Below are 21,817 nucleotides of genomic sequence, written 5' to 3' on the forward strand. Positions count from 1 at the left end.
CCCCCAAGGGTCATCTAGCCCAACCCCCTGCTGCAGTGCAGGAACCACGGCTCCAGAATCCCACCCTACCTCTGCTTAGAAACCTCCAAGGAAGGAGAGTCTGCCACCATCCAAGGTGGAAATGCTCAGTCCTCTCTCTCTCTCTCACACCTTAATATCCTTCCCTGTTCCCAGGACTGTCGCAGCCACCAACATGAACGAAACCAGCAGCCGCTCCCATGCCGTTTTCACCATCGTGTTCACGCAGCGCCGCCACGACGAACTCACAGACCTCGACACAGAGAAGGTGAGGGGCCTGCAGCCTTGGGGGGGGGGCAGAGGGAGCAGAGCCAACTGCACTCCTGCTACTCAACTATAGCAGACAGGCAGCCTGCTCCTGTTCATTCTTCTGCCACAGTAACAGCTGTGCATTGCCTACAGCTTCGTGCCCAGGCCCCCATTTCTCTCAGCTCGGTGGCAGCCGTGTGGTGTAGAATCATAGAATCTTAGAGTTGGAAGGGACCCTGAAGTCTAGTCCAACGCCCCCCATGATGCAGGAATCGAGCTAAAGCAGCCACCAGCCTCTACATTGGCTCCCAGGACGTTTCCGAGCACAATTCAAAGTGTTGGTGCTGACCTTGGAAGCCCCAAACAGCCTCAAAGGCCCAGGAGACCTGAGGTCCAGCGCTGAGGGCCTTCTGGCTGTTCCCTTCCTGCAAGAAGTGAGGTTACAGGGACCAGGCACAGGGCCTTCTCGGTGGTGGTGCCTTCCCTGTGGAACACCCTCCCACCAGATGTCAAGCCTCAAAGGCCCAGGAGACCTGAGGTCCAGCGCTGAGGGCCTTCTGGCAGTTCCCTTCCTGCAAGAAGTGAGGTTACAGGGACCAGGCAGAGGGCCTTCTCGGTGGTGGTGCCTTCCCTGTGGAACACCCTCCCACCAGATGTCAAGGAAATAAACAACTACCTGACTTTTAGAAGACATCTGAAGGCAGCCTTGTTCAGGGAATGTGTGACATTTTAATGTATTTTTAATCTTTGTTGGAAGCTGTCCAGAGTGGCTGGGGAAACCCAGCCAGATGGGCGGGGTACAAATAATAAATTATTATTATTATCATCATCATCATCAAATGAGAGAGGGTCCACAACCTCCCGAGGGCATCCACATCTATAAGGGAAGAAAATATACCCGTTTCTCTGCTGTTGTCTCCTCCTTTGATTCAGCATCTGGGACAAGAAGGGAGAAAGGGTGTACTGATCCCAAGTACATACAGCACCACGGAACAAGGGAGGAAAGCCTCTCCTTCCTTCCTTCTTTCTTTCCTTCTTTCTTTCCTATCTGGGTCCTTTCTTTTCAGGTCAGCAAAATCAGCCTGGTGGACCTGGCAGGGAGCGAGCGGGCAGATTCATCAGGAGCCAAGGGCACGAGGCTAAAGGTGAGTGCTCCGCCTCGCATGCCGATAAGCCGCCTTCTTGGCAACCTACAGCAGTGGTTGCCAAAGTGGGTGGTTCCCCTCCCTGGGGTGGGCGGTGGGATTATCTAGGGGGGACGCTAGGAAGCAAGAGGCCTGTGACTACCAAACTTTGCAAAGCTGGCATCGCCAGGTCACGTTTGCTGAATTAATTGAGCTAAGTTGTATTAACTGGGTTCTGAATATATGGGCAATTACCTGTTGCTGCTTTGCCTTTTGTAGGGTTATTTTCCTCAGTCTGTCGTGCAAACCGCTGTTCTGAATAATGCTTTTTTTTATAGGGCAGGGGAGGTGGCACTGGGGGCGGGTATATGGAACCAGGAGGGTAGTGGAGTTCCCTAAAAGGTTTGGGAACTGCTGGCTAGAGTAAGACTCCCCTGACAATGGGGGTAATGTGTGCCTGCCATAGGGGGAGTGTGTGTGTGTGTGTGTGTGTGTGAGAGAGAGAGAGAGAGAGAGAGAGAGAGAGAGAGAGAGAGAAAGAGACAGGAAGACACAGGCAGGCAGGCAGAGAAGTTAATTCTAACAAGTTAGCTGTGATTCCTGCATTGCAGCTCTACAATTCTAAGATTCTGTAAATTATTTTCACCCACTTTTTCAGGAAGGCGCCAACATCAACAAATCTCTGACCACGCTGGGCAAAGTTATCTCCGCGCTGGCAGAGATGGTGAGTGACCCTCTTATGAGCGAGGGGGGGGTCCTTCTTCTTTGGGGTTCCAGGCTTAACCCATTTTTATTTTAACTTCCAAAGGCTTTAATCACCGATGCAATGGTTTCCTAGTGGCAGTTTCATTGCTCTTTTTTTTTTTTTTTTGGTAAAGTGCTCTTTTTATACAAAATCAAACGGTGTGTTAAATTTTACGAAATAAATAAAAGCAATACCTGGAATGCATTTATTAAAAAAACCAGCAGGTTATAAATAACCACACATGCATCTGGATAATAATAATGGTCAGGGGTCCCTTTACCTTTACTACCTGTATACTAGAGAAGCATCTATATGGAATTGTAGTCATTTGCATTTTGACCAAACTGCGGGAGGCAGTGGAAGACAGGAGGGCCTGGCGTGCTCTGGTCCAGGGGGTCACGAAGAATCGGGCACGACTTAACGACTAAACAACAACAAGTCATTTGCATATAAAGTGTTATGATACACATTTCCCCTTTTTATTTATTCCCTTTTTAAAGATTATTATTAATAATAATGCAAAATAAATAAAAACGGGGCAGGCGGTGTTATTGGACGGGGCGGAGGGCAAAGAGAGGAATCGTCCCCCCTTTTTTCACCTGCCTCCCTCCTTCTTGACCCCCCCCCAGCAAAACAACAAGAAAAAGAAGTCTGAGTTCATCCCCTATCGTGACTCGGTGCTCACCTGGTTGCTGAAAGAGAACTTGGGTGAGTGTTTGGGGTTGGGATGTGGGGCAAAGTGTGGGGAAGAGGCGGAAGGTGTAGGGAAGTTGAAAGCAGCTAGAGATGATTTTGGATGGATTTAACTTTTAAAATAAAAAAACCATCCTCCCATCTACGACCCTAGATTGGAGGAGAAAAAGGTTCCCTGGTTTTTTCCCTGGCCTCTGTTGCCGGTGGTGGTGAATAGGGGTTAGAGGGTGAGGACTAGGATCTGAGAGAGACCAGGGTCCACGTCCTCCCCCCACATGGTGGCCATGAAGCTCCCCGAGGGTCACCTTGAGTTGCGACCAGTCTTCTCTCAGCCTAGCCTACCTGGCAGGGCTGTTGTGGACATTAAATGAGGAGGTGGGGAGAGCCATGTGCAGGTCAAATTGAGCTCCTTGAAGGGAAAGGTGGCATGTAAATGAGACAGAGGGATAGATATAAACTGGGGGGGGGGGGAACGCTGCTCCTGTAGGGTTGGAGATAATAAGTTTCCATGTTCTCTGCCATTTTTCCTGCGGGTTTCTAAAAATGTAGGAGCCTTTGCATATGGTCTATTTGCTTTCTTGGCCTTTCACAAAGGGTGGGGGGATAAACTAGGAAGTAGAAGCACTCCCAGTCCACCCTTCTCCCCTCCATTTACCTTCTCTCCCCTCCTTTTTATTATTTCTCAGGGGGCAATTCCCGCACAGCCATGATCGCTGCCCTCAGCCCGGCTGACATCAACTATGAGGAGACACTGAGCACCCTCCGGTGAGCTGAAGAAGCAGATAAATTGGGGTGGGGGGGGGCAGGGAGCTCATGTCCCATTCTGTTCCCACTGCCCACCTCCTTCCTGGTGTAGCCAGAGAGTTTCCCCTCCATTTGGGGGTCAAAGACCACAGCAGCCCAGATATTCCCTTGCTGTTTCTTCCTCTTACACGCTCGTCTTCCCATCAAAGAATCATAGAATTGTAAGGGGGGGAGCTGTACACCACTTTGAACTCCTCGGAGAAAAAGGTAGGAGATAAATGCAATAAATAAATAAACACCCCGACTCCCCCCCCCATCCAGTTATGCCGACCGCACCAAGCAGATTCGCTGCAATGCCGTCATCAACGAAGATCCCAACGCCCGCCTCATCCGGGAGCTCAAAGAGGAGGTCGCCAGGCTCCGAGACCTCCTTTCTGCCCAGGGGCTCTCGGCTACCACCTTCGCTGGTAAGGGGGCAGGAGAGTGCCCCAGAGGAAGGGAGGGAAGGGGTGAAGTCTGAGTGCTGGGGATTTAGCTCCTGCCATAAAGGCAAGGGATGCGGGTGGCGCTGTGGGTTAAACCACAGAGCCTAGGACTTGCCGATCAGAAGGTTGGCGGTTCGAATCCCCGCGAAGGGGTGAGCTCCCGTTGCTCAGTCCCTGCTCCTGCCAACCTAGCAGTTCGAAAGCACGTCAAAGTGCAACTAGATAAATAGGCACCGCTCCAGCGGGAAGGTAAACAGCGTTTCCGTGCGCTGCTCTGGTTCGCCAGAAGCGGCTTAGTCATGCTGGCCACATGACCCGGAAGCTGTACGCCGGCTCCCTTGGCCTGTAAAGCGAGATGAGCGCCGCAGCCCCAGAGTCGGCCACGACTGGACCTAATGGTCAGGGGTCCCTTTACCTATATTGGCAAGAAGCCAAGGCAAGTTCCCCGGTATTCTTCCATCAGGGTAGACGTTACACAAGGAAAGGGTGTGGGGGAGGGATGAGGAAAAAGGAATGAGGCTGATGTTGCAGCCTTGAGAACAGCTTGCAAACTCCCAAGTCCTGCAGATGATTTCGGGTGACACACTTAGGATTCTGGGGTAGAGAAACAAACTACTAGCCACAGTGGCTTTGTTCTACCTCCACATTTGGAGGCAGCCGTGTATCCCATTGCCAGATGCTGGAAACCCCAGGAGGGGAGAGCCACTCTTCTGCCCGCATCCCATAATAGGCACCTGGCTGGCCACAGAGAGAACAGGATGCAGGACTAGATGGGGCCCCCTTTTGGCCTGATCCAGCAGACTCTTCTTATTCTCTTAAGCAATTTCTGCTCTTCCTTCTCTGACAGATTGAAATAATAGAGCGTCAGAGCTGGACGGGCCCCCCAAGGGTCATCCAGCCCAACCCCCTGCAGTGCCGCAATTGCAGCTAAGGAAGGAAGGAGGAAGGGGGCGCAATGGCCGGCTCCCTGTGTGCCTGATGGTGGTGTTTCTCCCACTCTGCAGGTGCCAAACCTGATGACCCGGGGGGCGGACTGGGCCTCCCCATCTCTCCCTTTGCCCCGAGTGAGGACTCCTCCCTCCTCCTGGAGCCCCTGCCCCTCAATGGGGAGTCTGAGTCGTACCCCGACATGGAGGAGGAGATGATTTGCACAGAAGAGGCCATGGAGAGGCTCCAGGTGAGATTGGGGGGCAGGCGCTTATCTCCAAACCACTCGGAAAGGGGGACTTGCATCTAACTAGCCTGCCCCAGGGAAAAGCCCCTGGCTTGGGTTAGCTGGGGAGGGGGCAGCGCGTCTTGAAGTGAGCTTACAGGGAACCAGGCAGAGGGCCTTCTCGGTAGTGGCACCTGCCCTGTGGAACGCCCTCGCACCAGATGTCAAGGCAATAAACAACTATTTTACTTTTAAAAGACAACTGAAGGCAGCCCTGTTTAGGGAAGTTTTGAATGTTTGATGCTGTATTGTTTTTAATATTCGGTTGGAAGCCACCCAGAGTGGCTGGAGAAACCCAGCCAGATGGGCGGGGTATAAATAATAATAATAATAATTATCATTATTATTATTGCTCTTCCTCCAACCCCTGACACACCCACACCCATACGCCCATCAAGTGACCCAGTTGCCTCAACCTGTTTCCAGACCCTCAATTATCTCAGTCACCCTCCGTCCTCTCACCAAAGGCTTGGGCTGGCTTTCTAGGTGGTCCTGAGCTGAAGGTCCTCATTCCCACTTGTGTCCCATCAGACTAGCACATCTTCAAGCCTTTAGCCATTTCCCCACATCCTGCTGTTTCGAGCTTCTCCAATTCAGCGTCACTCGCGGCAGAAACACTCTCTCACTGCGACCTGTGGCCTCGTCTTTTCTGCGCCGCAGGCACTCGCTTATAACGGGCCGTAGGGAGTAGTTGGGCGGGGAATGGTGGTAAACAGAGCAGCTTTCCTCGCCTGTGCCCTGAGTTGCTTCCCTGTCCTCGTAGGAGACGGAAAAGATCATTGCGGAGCTCAACGAGACGTGGGAGGAAAAGCTGCGGAAAACAGAGGCCATCCGGATGGAGCGGTGAGTGGGATAAGCCCCTCTGGCACGGGGGTCTCCCTTGCAACCCCCCCCCTCCCCAAGCAAGAATGCTTGCTTGTATCCGAGCAGCATGTAGTCTCTTTCCCTCAAGGAATGTAGTGGGTGCAAATATACTGGCTGGGGTGGGAAGGAGTTATAGTTCCAAACACCTGGAGGAGGGCGCCAGGTTGGCCAAGGCTGTTGTAGTTTAGCTGAGTTTTGTTTTATCATTGATTCGTTTTGTCGTGTCTACGCCCCTCCTTCTTTCTCCAAGGAGCACAAAGTGGCCTGGACTCGTAATCTGGGGAACCGGGTTCGAGTCTCCGCTTCTCCTTATGCAGCTGCTGGGTGACCTTGGGCCAGTCACACTTCTCTGAAGTCTCTCAGCCTCACTCACCTCACAGAGTGTTTGTTGTGGGAGAGGAAGGGAAAGGAGATTATTAGCCGCTTTGACACTCCTTCGGATAGTGATAAAGCAGGATATCAAATCCAAACTCTTCTTCCTCTTCTTCTTCTTCTTCTTCTTCTTCTTCTTCTTCTTCTTCTTCTTCTTCTTCTTCTTCTTCTTCTTCCCTTCTCCCCTTCCTTCTCATTTAATCCCCCAAATATCAACCTGCGAGGAAGGTTAAGCTGAGAGAAGACAGTGACTGGTACCCAAAGTCACCATCCAGTGAGCTTCATGGCCAAGTGGGAGGATTTGCATCCTGGTCCTCTCCCAGGTCCTAGTCCGACAACGTCACCACTACACCGCCACGGACTCAGAGAGTAGACACATTGAAATCCATTGATACAACTTAGTCACGTTGCTTATTTTTTTAATGAGAAAAAGCTTGAGTTGAATGCCACCCACAGATATTAGCATGAAATAATTCTTCAAGCCCTTTCTGGCTGTGAAAATGGGGAATGGAAGCAGTTGAGTGCCAGCAGATGAATCAAGCAAAGCCAAAAAGTGACATGAGCCAAACTACCAAGATAGACGGTTCATTCCTTTGATTCTCGCACAACCAGACACACACAGGGGGCAGCCCTGCCCCTTTGAGAACTGCTGAAAGGTTGAACCCGTCCCCATCTGAAACCTGCCTGTCTGTCTCCCTTTTCTCCCTGCAGAGAGGCTCTCCTGGCAGAGATGGGCGTGGCTCTCCGGGAGGACGGGGGCACTGTGGGGGTCTTTTCCCCCAAGAAGGTAAGCCTTGGTGTTGCAGTGACAGGCGTCCGTAGGCTTCACTGGGCACGGCTGGTGGGGTGAGGCCTGCGACTTGCCAAAGCCGGGGGGGGGGGCTCAGTCTTGCCCCATTTAAGCAAAAGCTTCCAAGGGTCTCCTGGTATGGAGCTGGGGTGGGGGGAGTCTTTTTCTGTTGCCTGAGCCAGGGGTCAGTGAACTTTTTCAGCAGGGGGCTGGTTCACTGTCCCTCAGACCTTGTGGGGGGGGGGCGGACTAGATTTTTTGGGGGGAAATGAACGGATTCCTATGCCCCACAAATAACACAGAGGTGCATTTTAAATAAAAGGACACATTCTACTCATGTAAAAACACACTGATTCCCGGACCGTCTGCGGGCTGGATTTAGAAGGCGATTGGGCCGGATCCGGCCCCCGGGCCTTAGGTTGCCTACTCATGGAATCTGAGCCCTGTTGAAACCATCTCAGGAGCAAACATTCCACAAATCCTGAACGGAGTCCCTAAGGCGGTTGGATGGTGCCTTGTACGCCTCCTTCTAGCAACTCCTGCAGCCAAACCGGTGCCCTGTGTCTTGTTCTGCTTTCCTTTGGACCACATCAGTGAGGCCGAGAGAGAGGTCTTGTCATCTGGGCAGCCAAGGACCTCCAGACACGCTGCCCAGACTTGTGCCCTGGGGTGTTCACTTTAATGCTGCTGACGCAGCAGTTTGACTTCACCCCTCCATTGTCTCTCCAGACAGATGGATGCCGATGACAACAACAATTGAGAAGAAGCTGTTGCTTTAGTCTGTTCTGAATCTCCCCACATTCAGCTTCATTGGAGGTCCCTGTAGGGCTCTTGCATTACGAGAGAGGGAAAATAACTGCTCCCTGCTCACTTCCTACACACACCAAAGCATAACTGTATACACCTCTATCATATCCTGCCTTACTCACCATATTTACATACTGAAAAGTCCTTGAATGTTGCAAACTTTCCTGAAAAGGAGAGCTACTCCATTCCCTTGATCAGCTTGGCTGCCTCTTTCTGAACCTTTCCCAGCTCCACAATATCATTTTGAGGTGAGATTACTAGAACTGCCACTTGATTAAATAAATTCCACTTTGTTAATCAGCCAGGTAGTCATTGACTGATCATTAATCAACTGATTTAGATCTGCACAAATGTGCATGTGCAAAAAACAATGTTTTCCGAGATAAATAAAGCATACTTATCTTCCTTGTAAAATGATGCACCCAGCCACCTGCAGTTTTTATAAGTACTTGGAATAAAAGAGCGAGGCCTTGTTGTTTGAGCAGCCCTGGACCCCCACATATACTGCCCAGGCCTGCACCCTAGGGGGGGGGTCACTTGGGTGCTGCTAACACAGCAAAAGCAACATGGCAAGCAACCATCATGAGATCCCAGTCTCTGCAGCCACAGCAGGCACTGTGATTCTCCAGCAGTTTGACTTCACCCCTGGAGGTGCACTCCATTGTGTCTTGAATTTTAACACGGAGAAATGTAAAGTATTACACTTGGGCAAAAAAAATGAGAGGCACAAATACAAGATGGGTGACACCTGGCTTGAGAGCAGTACATGTGAAAAGGATCTAGGAGTCTTGGTTGACCACAAACTTGACATGAGCCAACAGTGTGACGCGGCAGCTAAAAAAGCCAATGCAATTCTGGGATGCATCAATAGGAGTATAGCATCTAGATCAAGGGAAGTAATAGTGCCACTGTATTCTGCTCTGGTCAGACCTCACCTGGAGTACTGTGTCCAGTTCTGGGCACCACAGTTCAAGAAGGACACTGACCAACTGGAACGTGTCCAGAGGAGGGCAACCAAAATGGTCCAAGGCCTGGAAACGATGCCTTATGAGGAACGGCTAAGGGAGCTGGGCATGTTTAGCCTGGAGAAGAGGAGGTTAAGGGGTGATATGATAGCCATGTTCAAAGATATAAAAGGATGTCACATAGAGGAGGGAGAAAGGTTGTTTTCTGCTGCTCCAGAGAAGCGGACACGGAGCAATGGATCCAAACTACAAGAAAGAAGATTCCACCTAAACATTAGGAAGAACTTCCTGACAGTAAGAGCTGTTTGACAGTGGAATTTGCTGCCAAGGAGTGTGGTGGAGTCTCCTCCTTTGGAGGTCTTTAAGCAGAGGCTTGACAACCATATGTCAGGAGTGCTCTGATGGTGTTTCCTGCTTGGCAGGGGGTTGGACTCAATGGCCCTTGTGGTCTCTTCCAACTCTAGGATTCTATGATTCTATGATTCGAGACAGACGGGTGCCGTAATTTCAGAGATAGGGACAGCTGCGTATTGCTGCATTGGACTGGGTGATCCTCAGGACCCCGTCCAATTTTATGCTTCTGTGAAATCAGCCTGTGGGAGGGTTTGCTGACCAGCTTAGTATCTTCCCTCTGTGTGTGTGTGTGTTTGCAAGCAATGGCCACAAGGTGGTGCCAGTTTCTCCCAGCTGATGCATTTGCAGCAGGCAGCTCTGGTCTGGGCAGTGGTTTTTAAAAGCCACTGGTGTGAAAATGCACCCTTTTGTTCTGCCCACAAGGGGGCAGCACCACTGTTCTTTCTCCCTCCTGGCCTCCTCCTGACATAAGAGCCCAGCTGGATCAGGCCCACAGGGGCCCGTCCAGTCCAGCATCCTGTCCTCACAGTGGCCAGCCAGATGCCCCAATGAGGAACCCACAAACAGGATCCGGGCACGAGAGCAACTCTCCGCTCCCGCAGTTTCCAGCAACTGGAGTTCAGAAGCATTGCTCCTGGTCCTGAATGACTCCCTGGTCCTGAATGGGGCAACTGTGCCCCTGAAGGACCAGGTGCGCAGCCTGGGAGTCATTCTGGACTCACCACTGTCCATGGAGGCACAGCTCAAATCTGTGTCCAGGGCGGCTGTCTACCAGCTCCATCTGGTACGCAGGATGAGACCCTCCCTGCCCGCAGACTGTCCGGCCAGAGTGGTGCATGCTCTGGTTATCTCCCGCTTGGACTACTGCAATGCTCTCTGCGTGGGGCTACCTTTGAAGGTGACTCGGAAACTACAATTAATCCAGAATGCGGCAGCTAGACTGGGGACTGGGAGCGGCCGCCGAGACCAAATAACACCGGTCCTGAGAGACCTGCATTGACTCCCAGGACGTTTCCGAGCACAATTCAAAGTGTTGGTGCTGACCTTGAAAGCCCTAAAAGGCCTCGGTCCTGTATACCTGAAGGAGTGTCTCCACTCCCATCTTTCGGCCTGGACACTGAGGTCCAGCGCTGAAGGGCTTCTGGCGGTTCCCTCAATGCAAGAAGTGAGGTTACAGGGAACCAGGCAGAGGGCCTTCTTGGTAGTGGCGCCCGCCCTGTGGAATGCCCTCCCAGCAGATGTCAAGGAAATAAGCAGCTATCTTATTTTTAAAAGACACCTGAAGGCAGCCCTGTTTTTAATATTTAATGCTGTACTGTTTTTAACACTTGATTGGGAGCTGCCCAGAGTGGCTGGGGAAACTCAGCCAGATGGGAGGGGTATAAATAATAAAATTATTATTATTATTATTATTATTATTATTATTATTATTATTATTATTATTATTGCTGCCTCCGACTATTGGGCATTGAAACATGTCGCAGAGTGCGTGCAGAGTGGACCACACAGATGGAAACACTGAAGAGACGCAAATATATCTTTGCAAGGTTTAATAACCACTTCCCAAACATACATCTTACGTAGTGACTATAATCGTCACCCGTCTATCCACCAGGGCAGAGTAAGGTACATACTGCCCATTATATTCACAATTGCTGACACAGCTAACTACAGTGACTTATCAGCACCTGCTACACAGCTGTAAAAACTAGGTCAGGATCTGCACCCTGGCTTTTCAAATGGTACACATCCTGCGAAACAATAACTAACCCTAACATTTAAACAAACTATTCAGCACCGACTGTGGAGGGCAGGGCATCTGGCCGTATGAAGGAGGGCTTCCGTTGATCTCTGCCTGCCTCTTGTCTTAACGCAGACTCCGCACCTCGTGAACCTGAACGAGGATCCGCTGATGTCCGAGTGCCTCCTCTACCACATCAAGGACGGCATCACCCGGTGAGGCCCTCGGGGCTGTGGCGGTTTTGTGGGACGGAGAGGCGAAAGGGGTCCTTCTGAGCTGATCCTTATTCATATTACTAATTAATCAAAGTTGTATTTGTACAAAGAGCCCAGGGCAGCTCGCAACAAAAAACATCTCCGTCTCTCTCCCTTTCTCCCTCTCTCCGGGGACCCTTCCTTCTCTCCCTGCAGAGTTGGCCAGCAGAACGTGGACATCAAACTGACGGGCCAGTTCATCAGAGAGCAGCATTGTGTCTTCTGCAGCGTCACCAACGAGTCTGGAGAAGGTGAGCCGGGTGGTTTAAGGAGCACAGGCACCTTCGAGAAGTTGGAGGGCCGCCTCCCTTTGGGATCCCGAGTTCCTTTTCTGTAATAACTCCTCCTCCTCCTCTCCCATTTCTTTTGTGCTTGCGTGGAGCAGGGGGGCCTCGCCGTGGGGCCACATGCCAACAGGTACTGGGGTGTGTCTGTGGGTCCTGGCAGGGGTGCGGGGAGGTGTCAGTGTGTGGGTCCGCTGACTCTGGGGCCTGAGCTGCCTCCCACCCTCTCAGTCTCTCATGCTGTACGTCAGTGATTCCCAAAGCAGGAGGACTTAATGGTGGGAAGCAGCGCTAAGGGGCAAGAGAGTGGCGGGGGGTGGGGGCCACTGGAGGTGTAAATGGCTACCAGACTTTGAGAAGCCAGTATCCCCGGGCAAAGTGAGTTTAGGAAACCACATAAGAGAAAGAAAGTAAGCAAAAACTTCCTGACAAGTAAGAGCTGTTTGGCTGTGGAAGGGACTCCCTTGGGAAGTTGTGGACTCTCCTTCCTTGGAGGTTTCTGAGCAGAGGTTAAGCAGTCTATCTCAGATGCTTTAGTTGAGATTCCTGCATTGCAGGGGAAAGGATTAGATGATTCCATGTAGTAGTTTTATAGAATCATCTTCACTATTATAAATTATGAAATGTGTAGGCCAACCCTCAGCCAACGACCACAGGGCAGTTAGCAATACGAAACGAGAACAAAGAGTAATAACCATGGAATTGTAGAGTTGGCAGGGACCCCCAGGGGTCATCTAGCCCAGCCCCATGCAGTGCAGGAATCCCAGCTGACAGCCTGACATCATCTGCCAGTGTGGTGTAGTGGTTCAGAGCGGTGGACTCGTAATCTGGTGAACCGGGTTCACGTCCCCGCTCCTCCACCTGCAGCTGCTGGGTGACCTTGGGCCAGTCACACTTCTCTGAAGTCTCTCAGCCCCACTCACCTCACAGAGTGTTTGTTGTGGGGCAGGAAGGGAAAGGAGAATGTTAGCTGCTTGGAGACTCCTTAAAGGGAGTGAGAAAGCGGGATATCAAATCCAAACTTCTCTTCTTCTTCATCTGCTCAGAAACCTCCCAGCGGAGGAGACCTATACCACTGCCTCTTACTGTCAGAAAGTTCCTCCCAATTGGCTTTTGAATATGTGTGCTTTCGAATGTCACGCTTTCAAATTTTATCTTCCTCAGTGGGTCATGCAAACCGCTCTTCTGAGCAACGCTTATTTTATAGGGTAGGGGCCCCTGGGGGTGAGTTTATAGAATCAGGGAGGCCATTGGAAGAAGTGCTCCTGTTTTTTTCCGATCTCACATCCCAGTGGGGTCTTTTCCCCCTAGCAAAGCAACCCCAGAAGGCCTGGGGTCTTGAGTGGGGGGGGGGTAGAGAGGGTGCTAGCGGGTGCTGCTTGCTTCCTTACCACCACCACCCAGCCCACCCTTTCCGGGAAAGGGTGCCCTGACCTTTGCCTCCCCCTCCTCCCTCTTTCAGTGGTCGTCACCCTGGAGCCGTGCGAAGGTGCTGAGACCTACGTCAACGGGAAGCAGGTGCTGGAGCCACAGGTGCTGAGATCAGGTCAGCTTTTCCCGAGTGGTGCAGTGAGCAATAGGCTCGATTTGCCAGTTGCATTATTGGAATTCTGTGCTGCTTTCCAATCAAGCGAACCCCGAAGCGGCTTGCAAACAATAAATGACAATAACGGAACGGTATAAATCACACAGTGCAATTAACGAATCATCAGTCAAACCATTGCGAACTATAAAACACTGTTTGCAAACCGGCAGCTAAAAAATAAGCTGAACGTACCAATTACAGCATATGTCATATTAGCTGGTTCACAAATCAAAAAGGCATTTATAATGTATAAAACAGTATTTACAGGATGACAACTAAAAAATAAGCTAGACACACACACGCACATCTCATTCTTGCAATGACTCATAATATTTCACTCTGTTCATTAAAATGCACCTAAAGATCCATCAAAGGGTAATAAGAAATTGAAATTAATTGAAATTGAAATACTTTATTGTCACTTGTATACAGTGAGATTGTTAAGGGACGCGGGTGGCGCTGTGGGTTAAAACACAGAGCCTAGGACTTGCCGATCAGAAGGTCGGGGGTTCGAATCCCTGCGACGGGGTGAGCTCCCGTTGTTCTGTCCCTGCTCCTGCCAACCTGGCAGTTCGAAAGCACGTCAAAGTGCAAGCAGATAAATAGGTACCACTCCAGTGGGAAGGTAAACGGCGTTTCCGTGCACTGCTCTGGTTCGCCAGAAGCGGCTTAGTCATGCTGGCCACATGACCCGGAAGCTGTACGCCGGCTCCCTTGGCCAATAAAGCGAGATGAGTGCCGCAACCCCAGAGTCAGCCACGACTGGACCTAATGGTCAGGGGTCCCTTTACCCTTTACCTTTAAACATCCATCAAATGGGAGGATCCTGATCTAAACAGAGCAGAATTGTGCCTCCTTTCCCGCAAGACTCTCCTTGGGCCCATCTCTGTGTGTGACGTGTTTGTGCAGGAAAAACATGCCCCAAAGCCAGAGGTGGTGCAGCACTTATTAGAGTGTTGGGTTACAAGGACCCGGGAGAGACCAGGGTTCAAATCTCCCCACTTGGCCATGAAACTCACCTTGGGGGCCGGTCACGTGCTCTCAGTCTAACCTACCTTGCAGGGTTATGGGGGGAGGGTTAAATGGGGAGGTGGGGAGGTTACCTACCTGGAGAAAAAAAAGGCAGAACATACATGCCATAATGAGCAATGGCTGCCACACATAGGCATGGGCTAGTTTCTGTGGGTACCGCCATAAACACCGTCTGCACACCCTGAAATATGGATGCCTTCAGAGCAATAATTGTTCCTCCACCCCCAGAAGGTCCAGCTCTGAGGGCCTTCTGGCGGTTCCCTCGCTGCAAGAAGCCAAGTTACAGGGAACCAGGCAGAGGGCCTTCTCGGTGGTGGCACACCCTCCCTGTGGAACGCCCTCCCACCAGATGTCAAAGAGAAAAATAACTACCAAACTTTTAGAAGACGTCTAAAGGCAGCCCTGTTTAGGGAAGCTTTTAATGTTTAATAGATTATTGTATTTTAGTGTTTTGTTGGAAGCCGCCCAGAGTGGCTGGTAAGGCCCAGCCAGATGGGCAGGGTATAAATAATAAATTATAATATTATTATTATAAAGGGGGTGTGCGTGAGACCCAGGACAGGGCCTGCTCTGCAGTGGCCCCTAATAATTCTTTCTCCTCCTTGGTTGATATGTCTCCTTCCCTCCTCCCATCTCCTCCTCCCTATCTAGGGAACCGCATTGTCATGGGCAAGAACCACGTTTTCCGCTTCAACCACCCAGAGCAGGCGCGGCTGGAACGGGAGCGCAACACCCCCGCGGAGAGCCAGGCCGAGCCAGTTGACTGGAACTTTGCCCAGCGGGAGCTGCTGGAGAAGCAAGGAATCGACATCAAGCTGGAGATGGAGAAGAGGTGGGCGAGTCTTGGCTAGTCAGTGATATCATTTGCCAGAAGCTTGCACAGTGAAGGTGCCAGGCGCACCGCTGTGGGGAGGGAGTTGCAGAGCTCAGGGGGCCACCGCAGAGCAGGCCCTGTCCTGGGTCACATGCACACCCCCTTTGAGCTTCTGGGGGTGGAGGAACAACCAAGAGGGGACCCCCTCTGCCGATCTCAGCACCTCAGAAGGTCTGTAGGGAAGAGGGGGGCTGTTTCTTGTGACTTGTGGAGTGGGACCTCTCCTGTGTCTCTGTCACAATTTAGTGTTTCTGTCCTCTCCTTTTCCCCATCACCCTTTTTTTACAAAAAGGCTTCAGGACCTGGAGACGCAATATCGTCGTGAGAAGGAGGAGGCGGACTTGCTTCTGGAGCAGCAAAGACTGGTGTGTACATGTCTACATGTCTCTGTTGCCCCATATCTCCCCACTGTAGGGCGGGAGGAGCAGGCAGGGCAGGAGTGACCCACTTTACAGAGCAGCACCCGATAGGCTGCCCTCTTTGTTGCCATTCTGTTGGAGAGGGGGTGGTCCCGGGTGCAGAGAGTTTGCAGGCCAGAAGCAAACAGGCAGTTGGTCAGCCAGTTCCATCTCTGCCTATAAATCTCAAAGCCAATATTGTTTCTGGGGCTGATTGCGGCCCCTATGCACCCACCACCACCCGGTGTTTCTTTTTGCAACTCATCAATTTTTAAAAAGTTAAAAGGTAAAGGACCCCTGACAGTTAAGTCCAGTCGCAAACAACTCTGGGGTTGCAGCACTCATCTTGCTTTACTGACCAAGGGAGCCAACATTTGTCCGCACACAGTTTTTCCGGGTCATGTGGCCAGCAGGACTAAACCGCTTCTGGCGAAACCAGAGTAGCGCATGGAAACGCCCTTTAGCTTCCCACCGGAGCGGTACCTATTTATCTACTTGCACTTTGATGTGCTTTTGAACTGCTAGGTTGGCAGGAGCAGGGACCGAGCAACGGGAGCTCACCCCGTCATGGGGATTTGAACCCCTGACCTTCTGATCGGCAAGCCCTAGGCTCTGTGGTTTACACCACAGCGCCTCCCGCGTCCCTTTAAAAAGTTACTAACTTGTTAAATTTTAAAGGGTCACACAGCCCAAAAGGACAAAAGGGCAAAGACTCAGCACAGCCGCAAAAGGCTGAGAAAGTAATATTAACTCGTACAAAATATTCCCTTTACAAATAATAAATGTTTCTAAAAACAAAAAACATACTCTTCACCTGTGAGAAGCTTGAGAGCAAAGCTTCTATATAGTATTAAATGAGCTGAACGTTTGTATATACACTAATAGCACTGAGTGACCATGTGGCTCAGTGGGAAATGAAATCAAACACAAGCACACACAAACCTATTCTGTATGTGTGAGCGAGAGAGACTGGAGCTCTGCTCACCAAGGCAAAACCGTTTTTCAGCATATAATGGCTGCACTGACTCTGACTCCGCAGTCGGGGGAAGCAGTGCTGCTGAATCCTACGCATAGGGTGCCTCACAAGACGGTTCGGAAACTTCAGCTGGGGCAGAATTTGGCAGCCAGATATAGCTTGAGCCTATATCGCCAATCCTGGTCCGACTGCACCGGCTGCCAATTAGTTTCTGGATCCAATTCAAAGTGCTGGCTTTGACCTATAAAACTTCAAACAGCTGAGGACCCCAATACAGTGGACTCTCGGGTTACGTTACCTTCGGGTAACGTAACTTTTGGGTTACGAACGCGACAAACTCAGAAGTGTATACTTCCGGGTTTCACTGCGTGTGCATGCACAAAAGCGCTTTGCGCATGTGCAGAAGCACTCTATTGCACCGCACGCGTGCGCAGAAGCAGCACCTCTAGATGCGGACTTTTTGGGGTCCATATCCAGAGGGTCCACTGTATAGTCTCTCCCCATAGGAACCAACCCAAACCCTGCAATCTTCATCCGAGACCCGTCTTCCTGTGCCTCTTCCACGAAAGGTCCAGCAACACAAGGACGGGCCCTTTTCTGTGGTGCCTCCCTGCTTGTGGGATGTTCTTCCCAGGGAGATTTGCCGTGAGCCTTCATTAGGCACCTGGCGAAAACATTCCTCTTCAACCAAGCCTTTGGCTATTAAACTATAGTCTTTTAAAGCAGTGGAGGTATTGTCCCACCCACTTCTCTTTTATTATTATTACATTATGTGTTTTATGCCGTGGCCTGTCGATTAAGGCGGTATACAAAGGAGATATGAGAATATCTTTTCAAGAAGGGCGCTTTGCTAAACCCTTGAATACTAAACCATTAAGATCAGAGTACTTCTGGGATTTGCCCAGTACAGTCCCCACTGCCCCCTGCAGAAACTCAGCTGCGCCCCCCTCTCCTTCCGTCTCCCCAGTACGCAGACTCCGACAGCGGGGACGACTCGGACAAGCGCTCCTGCGAGGAGAGCTGGCGCCTGATCTCATCCCTGCGCGAGAAGCTCCCGGCCACCAAGGTGCAGACCATCGTGCGCCGCTGCGGCCTGCCCAGCTCGGGCAAGAAGCGGGAGCCGCTCCGCGTCTACCAGATCCCCCAGCGTCGGCGGGCAGCGAAGGACCCCCGCTGGCTGACCCTGGCCGACCTCAAGATGCAGGCGGTCAAGGAGATCTGCTACGAGGTGGCCCTCAACGACTTCCGCCACTCGCGCCAGGAGATCGAGGCCCTGAGCATTGTCAAGATGAAGGAGCTGTGCCGCCTCTACGGAAAGCGCGACCCCAACGAGCGCGACAGCTGGCGCGCCGTGGCCCGCGACGTCTGGGACACGGTGGGCGTGGGCGAGGCTGACGGCACGGCAGGGGGCGGAGGAGGAGGGGGCTCCTCGGAGGTCCGCACGGGAGGCACCCCCGGCGCGGATGTGGACGACCTCCGGGCGCACATCGACAAGCTGACCGACATTCTGCAGGAGGTGAAGATCCAGAACAACATGAAGGACGAGGAGATCCGGGCGCTGAGGGACCGTGTGGTCAAGATGGAGCGTGTCATCCCCATCTCAGCCCAGGTGAGCTGGGGGGCCTGCAAGGGGGTTGGGGGGCAGTGATGGTAAGGTGAAGAATGGTGTTGCAGAGAAATGTTCTATTCCCACACAAACCAGAATAGGAATCTGGCCTCAGACTTATGGCAGAAATTGTAGCGGCTTCCTAAAAACACCCTCCATCGTTCTGCCCGGACACTGAGGTCCAGCTCCGAGGGCCTTCTGGCGGTTCCCTCCCTGCGAGAAGCCAAGTTACAGGGAACCAGGCAGAGGGCCTTCTCGGTAGTGGCACCCGCCCTGTGGAACGCCCTCCCAGCAGATGTCAAAGAGAAAAACAACTACCAGACTTTTAGAAGACGTCTAAAGGCAGCCCTGTTCAGGGAAGTTTTTAATGTTTAATAGGTTACTGTATTTTAGTGTTCTGTTGGAAGCCGCCCAGAGTGGCTGGGGAAACCCAGCCAGATGGGCGGAGTATAAATAATAAATTATTATTATTATATTATTATTATTATCATCAGGGGCCATGTGGCTCAGTGAGGCTATCCATCTGGCTGGGCAGCAGATGCCCAGAAGTTGGCAGCAGGGTGCCGGCACAGAGAGTCTCAGCTGAGGACAGCAATCATGGAATGGTAGAGTTGGAAGGGACATCTAGTCCAATGTGGGTGAAGACAGTAACAATAATTAGAGAACCCCTTTTGGACTTTTTGTGTGAAAAGGACAATGAATGAATGGAGAGGCATTTGGGTCTGGAGTTTGGGAAAACATCGCTTAACAGAAAGTAGAACAGTTGGATGCCTCCCTAGAGTGAATGTTTTGAATTATTTCTTCTATGCAATGGACAGGCAGAAAACCAGAAGTTCTTATTTCTGTTTCCATTTGGATTAGTTTATTTCATTGCATTACAAAAAAGGCTGTCATGAAATCTTCAGACCTTTGCATTTCTTCTTCTCCCAGGAGGACGAAGACCTCGAGAACGAGTGGGGCTCGCTGCTCTTCTCCGAGGGGCTCGCTCCGTCGGAGGAGGACCCCAAGGAGGACGGGGCGGGTGGCCAGGACTCCCCGACCCCCAGGGAGGCCGGGGAGGAGAGGAGAGGCCCGTCCCCCCCCTCCCCGACCTGCTGCGACCGCGTCTCCCGCCTGATGGAGAAGGACCCGGCCTTCCGCCGCGGGCGCCTCCGCTGGCTGCGCCAGGAGCAGGCGCGGCTCCAGAGCCTGCAGCAGCAGCAGCTGGCCAAAGCCCTGCGCCGCACCCAGCCCCACGCCGCCCCGGGCAAGTTCATCCCCCCCCAGGACTGCAAACTGCGGTTCCCCTTCAAGAGCAACCCCCAGCACCGCTACTCCTGGGCACCTGGCTCCGCCTTCATGGTGGAGGGCGAGCCGTCCGCTGGCCAGGCGAAGGAGGAGAAGGGGGCCGAGTCCTGCCCCCCGCGGCCCGCCAGCCCCCGCCCCGCCCGGAAGAGCAGCCCCGCGCCTCAGCAGAACCGCCGCCCCACCCCGCCGCGCCGCAACTCGCTGGAAGGCGGGCAGGCGCGCGGGAGGCGGGGCCCTGCGCAGGAGCACTACCAAGCTCGCAAGCACAACTACTACCCCCGCCAGCACCAACCCTACCCGCAGCACCGGCCCCCCAACGCCCCAGACGGCGGCCCCCCGCCCCGCATGCGCCGGCAGAGGTCAGCCCCCAACCTGCAGCAAGAGCGCGAGAGCGCCGTGTGACCCGGGATGATCTGGCGCTCCCTGGCCAGGCGGAAGCAGGAATGGGGGCGCGCAGGGAGGGGGCAGCAGTAGCCTCAGATCCCGGACGGCTGCCCGCCTGCCATGGACGGACGTGATTCTGCGGCACAGAGCTTCCTTCTTGTGGGGCGAGGGAAACTTGGGCGATGGAGGGTGGGTGTTTTGAGCGCTGCTGCGGTTTCGGGAGGTGCTGAGTCGGATCAGCAGGGTCTTTTCTTGCGGGGAAAGCCAAAGAGGTCGTCGTAGGTGTCTTTTTTTTGTAATAGGAACGGGTTTAGGAGGGGGAAAGGATGGGTTGCTGTTTGGTTTTAAGGCTGTGCGATAGAGGAGGTTGTGGAGGGTTTGTGCAAGGAGAGTTTGGCGCAAGAGGCCTTCCGGCCGTGGAAGGTGGTGGGCTTCCTCTTGAGCAGAGGTTGGGCGTCCGCCTGTCAGGGATTCTTGGGCTGCGATTCCTGCACCGCGGGGGGTTGGTCTAGAGGACCCTTGGGGTTCCCTTCCACCTCTACAAGTCTATAAGGAAAGAGTGGGTGGGTTTGTCCAGAGAAGGCCATGGTAAGAATGTGGGCATGTGGGGCTGAGGGGCTTCCCCCACACCCCAGTTGCCCCTCTCCCTAAAGTCAAAGCATGAGGGACCTGCCTGCCTATTTTAGACAATTCCAAAGTGGGGCAGAGGCGCAGTTCAGCCCCCCCTTGGCTTGCTGGTGGAGGGGCGGTTGCTGCGTTGGGGCGCCCCCACTCCCCACTTTGTGTGGCAGGGGGGCTGGAGCACATTGGCCCCCTTTTAAGTGGTGCTGCCCTGCCCTCCCCACCCCAAGGAACAGCCTGTTTGTTGAAGGGGAACATATGGGGCTGAGGAAACCTCTCTGGCCGGGCTATTGAGGGCTGCTGTCACACGCTTTGTCTTGGAGCAGCACACACTCTGCTTGTGGCTGGAATACTGCCGGGGGGGGGGGGGCGAGTTGAAGTCCACTTTGAAGGTCAAGGTTGTGGCCACTGAGAAGGCCTTCTCCCCACCAAAAAAAAAAGTTTTTCCTGCCCTCTGTGCAGGGGGCAGGAAGATCTCTTCTTGATTTTACTCTGCTGTCCAGTGCCACTCACGTGCTGTCAATCTTTCTTCTATTAGTTCTGGGTCGGGTTGGGGGCTGGGATGAGGAAGCCCCTCTTCAGCTGCAATTCCCACATTGCAGGGGGCTGGACTAGATGGTCCTCAGGGTCTCTTCCAGCTCTGCAATTCTATGAAACGGGGCTACTCCTACGACACCCAGTAGGGCAAGATGTCTAATTATCGTTCAATGGGGCTTTTTTTTTTTCTCCTGGGGAGATGGGCGGAAGAGAGGCAAGCCTCCTATCTCTGCGGCTGCAATATCCTATTTTTAACACACAAACACCCTCCCAAAAAACCACTGAAGCTGGTGGATGGGGCTCGGCTCCGCCTGTTGGCTGCTACTGTCCCCTGACCCCCTTGCTTTCTCACTGCAGCCAAAGGCCTGCCCCCGACCAGCAATCCTGTGGAACCCCAAGAGGGGGGAGCCTCATGGCGCACTCTCTTCCCCCACCCCCACAAGCTTTGCACGAGCACAGCGCGGGTTGGGCTAGATGGCCTTTGGGGGTCCCTTCCAACTCTACAATTCTAGGGTTCTAAGTGGGTCTGTCCAGCCCTTCCAAAACTGCTTTTTGTGCTGTGTCCCCCGAGGGCTTTCTTGTGGGTCCCTTCCCTTTCGTGAGAGGGATTTGTGGGAAGTATGTATGGGGCAGGGGGTGCCTGTCTGTGTGTGTCCACGTGCGTGCGTGTGGGGGGCTGAGTGGCTGCTGCTGCCCCTGGAAATGTGGCTGAAGACCCTCTACTGTTATCCTGTTCCAATAAAGGTGGGGACAACCTGCCGCATCTCTCAACGGACTCTCCTCCCTTCCTTGCAAACGCTGGCGGTTTGAGGGGT

At 52.7% G+C, this 21,817-nt stretch overlaps 1 protein-coding gene and 1 long non-coding RNA gene across 4 annotated transcripts in view; one reads left to right on the forward strand and one right to left on the reverse strand.

Annotated features, from left to right (window-relative positions):
• Positions 1–21,773, forward strand: part of KIF1C (kinesin family member 1C) — a 54,132-nt gene extending 32,359 nt beyond the window's left edge. For all 3 annotated transcript variants that reach the window (XM_081167742.1, XM_081167744.1, XM_081167743.1), the window contains 16 exons: positions 175–286; positions 1,335–1,412; positions 2,050–2,115; positions 2,766–2,844; positions 3,516–3,594; positions 3,895–4,040; positions 5,063–5,235; positions 6,035–6,114; positions 7,219–7,294; positions 11,300–11,379; positions 11,575–11,669; positions 13,165–13,248; positions 14,971–15,151; positions 15,486–15,558; positions 17,535–18,176; positions 19,104–21,773. In XM_081167742.1, the coding sequence (XP_081023868.1) occupies positions 175–286; positions 1,335–1,412; positions 2,050–2,115; positions 2,766–2,844; positions 3,516–3,594; positions 3,895–4,040; positions 5,063–5,235; positions 6,035–6,114; positions 7,219–7,294; positions 11,300–11,379; positions 11,575–11,669; positions 13,165–13,248; positions 14,971–15,151; positions 15,486–15,558; positions 17,535–18,176; positions 19,104–19,862 (2,803 nt within the window). In that variant the 3' untranslated portion in view covers positions 19,863–21,773. The remainder of the gene's footprint in view (positions 1–174; positions 287–1,334; positions 1,413–2,049; positions 2,116–2,765; positions 2,845–3,515; positions 3,595–3,894; positions 4,041–5,062; positions 5,236–6,034; positions 6,115–7,218; positions 7,295–11,299; positions 11,380–11,574; positions 11,670–13,164; positions 13,249–14,970; positions 15,152–15,485; positions 15,559–17,534; positions 18,177–19,103) is intronic.
• The window catches only part of LOC308572294, a 79,904-nt gene continuing 71,341 nt past the window's right edge, over positions 13,255–21,817 (reverse strand). The window contains exon 3 of the long non-coding RNA XR_014001676.1: positions 13,255–14,085. This is a non-coding gene — a long non-coding RNA (uncharacterized lncRNA). The remainder of the gene's footprint in view (positions 14,086–21,817) is intronic.

This window comes from Podarcis bocagei (genome assembly GCF_964188305.1).
Source record: "Podarcis bocagei genome assembly, chromosome: 13".
Classification (NCBI taxonomy): Eukaryota; Metazoa; Chordata; class Lepidosauria; order Squamata; family Lacertidae; genus Podarcis; species Podarcis bocagei.